At 60.0% G+C, this 5,753-nt stretch overlaps 2 protein-coding genes across 2 annotated transcripts; one reads left to right on the top strand and one right to left on the bottom strand.

Annotated features, from left to right (window-relative positions):
- Positions 1-515: 515 nt before the first annotated feature.
- On the top strand, positions 516-3,703 carry ENH_00017610 (hypothetical protein; the record flags this gene model as incomplete). Its single annotated transcript, XM_013579279.1, has 4 exons — positions 516-523; positions 672-1,348; positions 2,619-2,826; positions 3,061-3,703. 4 exons carry the CDS (start codon positions 516-518, stop codon positions 3,701-3,703), a joined length of 1,536 nt encoding a protein of 511 aa, XP_013434733.1.
- Positions 3,704-4,594: 891 nt separating this feature from the next.
- ENH_00017600 (hypothetical protein) lies at positions 4,595-5,753 on the bottom strand (the record flags this gene model as incomplete). The annotated part of the gene is made up of 1 exon (XM_013579278.1): positions 4,595-5,753. A coding segment is annotated over one exon (1,159 nt), but the record flags the coding sequence as incomplete, so codon positions are not given.

Here is a 5,753-nt window from a genome sequence, read left to right as displayed (position 1 = left end):
CCCCCTAGTGGACCCCTGGGGGCCCCCGGGGGCCCCCTGGGGGCCCCCTAGTGGACCCCTGGGGGCCCCCGGGGGCCCTCTGGGGGCCCCCTAGTGGACCCCTGGGGGCCCCCGGGGGCCCCCTGGGGGCCCTGTGCCAGGGCACCCTTGCTAGGGGCCCCCCTGGGGGCCCCCTGCTAGGGGCCACCTGCAAGGGGCCCCGTTTTAGGGGGTCCCTGGGGGCCCCCCGGGGGCTGCTGCTAATAGGGGCCTCTTGCTAGGGGGCCCCCCGGGGCCCCTAATAGGGGCCCCCTTGTGGGGGCCCCCTGGGGGCCCCCTGAGGGGCCCCTGTTAGGGGCCTCTTGGGAGGGCGTAGGAATCCCCTGGAGGGTTCAGTTGGGTCACCTAGAAGGACTGCTGCTGCTGCTGCTGCTTTCTGCTGCTGCTCGTTTGCTGCACGCTACTACGCACTATCCCTGCTGCTGCTTGCTGCTGCTGCTGCTGCTGCTGCTGCTGCTTGCTGCTGCTCTTACTGAATGGCAAGGTGCACTTGTGGCTGGGTGTGTCTGCGTGCTGCTGAGCAGCAAAAGACAAAACAAAAATAAATAAATAAATAAAGAAATAAATAAATAAATAAATAATTTAAAAATGAAAATAATTATTTTGTTTTAAATAGTTTTGTCTTCAGGAAGCGAAAGCTCCAGAAGAGTCACCCCCAAGGTGAACATACACCTGAACAGCCCGAGGGGGAAAAGGGAATTGGCAGCAAAGAAGGTCAGGGGCCCCCAAGGGGGCCCCCCAGCAGCAGCAGCAGCAGCAGCAGCAGCAGCAGCAGCAGCAAAGGGCCCTGAGGGCAAGCCAGGGGCCCCCGCCAAGGGGAACCCGCAGGGGGCCCCCGAGGCCAAAGGCAGCAGCAGCAGCAGCAGCAGCAGCAGCAGCAGCAGCACAGGGAAAGCCCCGAAGGGTGGGGAGGCGGCGGAGGCCCCGAAAGGGGACAAGAAGCAAGCAGCAGCAGCAGCAGCAGCGCAGCAGCAGCAAACCAACTCAAGCAGCAGCAAAGCGCCTAAATCCACGGCCAAAGACAGTGCCAAGCAGCAGCAGCAGCAGCAGCAGCAGCAGCAGCAGCCCGAGGCGCGAAAGAGCCCTGCAGCAGGGACGAAGGAGACAGCAGCAGGAGCCAAGGAAGCAGCAGCAGCAGGAGCCAAAAAAGCAGCAGCAGCAGCAGCAGCAGCAGCAGCAGAGCCGGCAGAAACGAAGGCAGCTGCCAAAGCAGCAGCAGCAGCAAACTTCGTGAAGCCCCCAGCCCTCAAAGCCCCCCTAAAGATAGCAGCAGCAAAAAAGCAAAACGCAGCAGCAGCAAAAAGCATCAGTGAGGAGCCACAGAAGAGAAAGACAAATGTGGAAACCATAGCTAGCCAGCCCACACAGCTAGCTAGCTAGCTATTTAGCTAGCTAGCCAGGCCTAGACAGACAGCTAGCCAGCTAGCTAGCCCGTATATACCGCTAGGTAGCCCGTATAGACCGCTAGCTAGCCCATATAGACAGCTAGCTAGCTAGCCAATATGACAGCTAGCTAGCCCGTAAGGGCAGCTAGCCAGGCCCAGACAGACAGCTAGCTAGCTGCAGACAGCTGGCTAGCTGAGACAGGCAGCAAGCCGGCCCCCACATGGACAGCTCTCTCCAGCCCCAGCTAGCCACAGCCTGTGGCCAGCTAGCCAGCCCTACACAGCTAGCTAGCCACACCAAACTGCCAGCTAGCCACCCCAGCTAGCCAGTCCTATATAGCCAGCTAGCCACCCCAGCTAGCCAGCTCCAGCTAGCCAGCCCCAGCTAGCCAGTCCTATAGAGCCAGCTAGCCACCCCAGCTAGCCAGCCCCAGCTAGCCAGTCCTACATGGCCAGCTAGCCACCCCAGCTAGCCAGCCCCAGCTAGCCACCCAGCCCACCCGAATCTGACAGCTAGCCAGTTCTGCTGCAGCAGCTTTTCTTTTCCCTTTTCCTTCTCAAAAATATAAAGACACTTTCCCTTTCCTGCTGCCGTGCTTCTGCTGCAGTTCTCCCGGAGCCCCCCAGCTAGCTGCAGCTAGCCCAGCTAGCTGCAGCTAACCCAGCTAGCTGCAGCTAACCCAGCTAGCTGCAGCTAACCCAGCTAGCTGCAGCTAACCCAGCTCGCTGCAGCTAGCTCCAGCTAGCTGCAGCAAACCCAGCTAGCTGCAGCTAGCTGCAGCCGCTGCCGCAGGAGCTGAAGGCCTGACTGGTTTGTCTCAGCTTTTTTTTTAATTAAATTAAAAACAAAAAACAGAAAACAGCCGAAGAAGGCCTTTAAACGAGGCCACCCCATTAAGGCTTTATTTATCGCGTGGCACAAGCTGCTGCCAGACTGCAGCAGCAGCACAACAGCCCCTGCTGCTGCTGCTGCTGCAGGCCGGCAGCAGCAGCAGCAGCAGCGCAGCAGCCACGAACTCTACCTTTCCCTTTTAAAGAACTAAAAGACAGCCACAGCCTGTGGGCCTCAAGCCGCGGCGGCCCCGCCCGAACTGCAATGAAGCAGCAGCAGCAGCAGCAGCAGCAGCAGCAGCAACTGCTGCGCTGCCTGCTGCAGCTACACAGAGCCCCAACAGTACCTAAGAACTCTATAAGCCAGCCTTAGACAGAGCCGCAGCAAACAGCTGCAACGGACGCATCGGCAGCAGCAGCATCAGCTGCAGCAGCAACGGCTGCAGCAGCAACAGCTGCAGCAGCATCAGCAGCTTCAGCTGCAGCAGCAACAGCTGCAGCAGCAACAGCTGCAGCAGCAACAGCCGCAGCAGCAAAAGCTGCAGCAGCAACAGCAGCAACCGCGCCTCTCGTTATTCTCTGCCTTTCTCTTTCCCGGCCAATTGCGGAAGCAAAATAATTGCAAAAGAATTGCAAATAAATTGCAAAAGAATTGCAAATAAATTGCAAATAAATTGCAAATAAATAATTGCAAATAAATTGCAAATAAATAATTGCAAAAGAATTGCAATTAAATCAAATGACCCGGGACCCGAGCTGTCCATACACCTCAACACCGTAGCCTGCCCGCCCCGCCCCTCTCCAGCCCAAGCGCGCCAGCAGCAGCAGCAGCAGCAGCAGCAGCAGCAGCAGCAGCAGCAGCAACAGCAGCAGCAGCTCTACGTTTTGGACCCCTTTCTGGCCTCTTATCTGCTTCTCTGGGACTTTGTTTAAGCGAAAGCCAAGCAAAAGACACAAGAAGCAAAAGCAGCAGCACTGCAGCAGCAGCAGCACTACAGCAGCAGCAGCCAGCAGCCCTGCAGCAGCAGCAGCAGAATCCCTACAGCAGCAACAGCTCTGCGACAACAGCAGCAACCCTGCAGCAGCAAGAGCCCTGCAGCAGCAGCCCAGCAACAGCAGCCCCCAGCAGCAGCAGCAGCCGTAGCAGCCCTGCAGCAGCAGCAGCAGCCCCCCAGCAGCAGCAGCAGCAGCAGCAGCAGCAGCAAGATCCTCTTCCGCAGCAGCAGCAGCACTTCTCTCTCCGCTGCAGCCGTTGGGTTTTGAAAATTAAACCGGAAATGAAATTTCTCGGAGAGCAGCAAAAGCCGAAAAGCCAGTTAGTGCAGCAAGGCGAAAGCTCTGGGATCCGATCCCCGAAGCGATCCCGGGACGATCCCGGACCCCACAACCCCACAGGGGGCTTTATTTCTACTCCAAGAGTTCCCTTAAAACCACAAAAGCAGAACTGAGCAAAGAAATCTGCAAGAACGAGGTGTACGTACACCCCAACCCTCCAGTGTACATACACCCCAACTCAGCCACAAAGTCAAGTCCAAAGTCCAGCTGCCAGCAGCTGTCTGTACACCTCAACGCAGTCTTAACCCAGCTGTCTGTACACCGCAGCTCCAGTGCGAAACCTTCAGGTGTACGTACACCGCAGCTCCTGTTCGAAACCTTCAGGTGTACGTACACCTCAGCTCCAATGCACTTCAAACCGCCCGGGTGTACGTACACCTCAGCTTCATCTGAAACGCTCAGGTGTACGTACACCTCAGCTTCATCTGAAACGCTCAGGTGTACGTACACCTCAGCTCCATCTGAAACACTCAGGTGTATGTACACCTCAGTTTCACCTGAAACGCTCAGGTGTATGTACACCGCAGCTCAATCGGAACGAAACCTCCCAGGTGTCTGTACACCTCAACTTCAATCGCAAGCACTCCCAGGTGTCTGTACACCTCAACTCCAACCAGTCCCCGGTGTCTGTACACCTCAACTTCAAACTCAACCACTCCCAGGTGTCTGTACACCTCAACTTCAGCCAGAAACCGATTCCAGGTGTCTGTACACCTCAACTTCAAGCTGCAACCAGGTGTCTGTACACCTCAACTGCAACCAGGTGTCTGTACACCTCAGCTGCAACCAGGTGTCTGTACACCTCAGCTTCTGCAACAACCCTCCCAGGTGTCTGTACACCTCAGCTTCTGCAACCAACCCTCCCAGCTGTCTGTACACCTCAATTTGCCAGCTGTTTGTACACCTCAGCTGCATCAACACTCCCAGGTGTCTGTACACCTCAACTTGAACCAGTCCCAGCTGCCTGTACACCTCAACTCCAACCCTGCAGCTGCCTGTACACCTCAACTCCAACCCTTCAGGTGTCTGTACACCTCAACTCCAACCCGGGGGCCCCCGGGGGGCCCCTGGCTGCTGGAGAAGCAGCGGACGTGGCAGCCCGTGACTTCGCTGATGCGGTCCAGGGCATTGGGGCCCCCCGGCTGGGGGCCCCCCCCGGGGCCCCCGGGGCCCCCGGGGCCCCCGGGGGCCCCGTAGCGGCCGGGGGGGGGCCCCCGCCGCAGCAGCACTTCCCCCTGTTCTGGAGACAGCAGCAACTTGACGGACTGTCTCTCGCTGAGGGCCCCCAAGTCCTGGACGGGGCCCACTCTGCAGCAGAAGTCTTTTAAATAAGCTTCCAGCTGTTCTGCTGAGGGGCCCCCCGCGTCGTGGGGCCCCTGGGGCCCCCAGGCGCCCGCAGCAGCAGCAGCAGCAGCAGCAGCGTCGTCGGGGCCCCACGGGCGCGTCGCGGCGCCCAGCTGGGGCCCCTGGGGGCCCCCCCAGGGCGCAGCAGCAGCAGCAGCAGCAGCAGCAGCAGCGGGGGAGGCGCCGTCGTAGTAGGGCGCATACTGCTGCTGCTGCTGCTGCTGCTGCTGCTGCTGCAGCAGCAGCGGGGGGCCCCCCACCGGCGGCGGCAGCTGCAGCTTGCTGGTGTCGTACCCTTGCTGCTGCAGGTCTGCTGCCAAAGACCCCACACAGATCAGGGGGGCCCCCCCCCGGGCCAGTTCAGGGTACTCCACTCCGAGGATTCTTTGCCAAATTAATCCCAAGGCCACAATCCTGGAGACTGTGGGGCCCTCCACAGATATTATCCGGTGCTGCTCCCGCGGGCTCAGCCGCTGCTGCTGCTGCTGCTGCTGCTGCTGCTGCTGGTCGCCCCACTCGCCGGGGGCCCCCGGGGGGCCCCCGGGGGCCCCCGGGGGGCCCCCGGAGCCCTTGGAGATCTGGATGAGGGCCCCCGACTTCTGCTGCATCTCCCGAATGATGCTGCCCTTAGTCCCAATCAAAGGACTCACAAACCTGAAGGGAATCAGCAGCCGCAGCGGCTGCTGCTGCTGCTGCAGCTTCTCCTGCAGCGGCAGCCCCAGCCGCAGCACAGCCCCACACACCGCAGGCACCGGCCCCGATATCATGCAGAACCGATCCCCAGCCTCCCCCCCCTCGGGGCCCCCGCCGGGGCCCCCC

This window comes from Eimeria necatrix, genomic scaffold (assembly GCF_000499385.1).
Source record: "Eimeria necatrix Houghton genomic scaffold, Enh_scaff1582, whole genome shotgun sequence".
Taxonomy (NCBI): Eukaryota; Apicomplexa; class Conoidasida; order Eucoccidiorida; family Eimeriidae; genus Eimeria; species Eimeria necatrix.
Note: the sequence above shows the minus strand (reverse complement) of the source record. Positions and strands in the feature narration are given on the sequence as shown.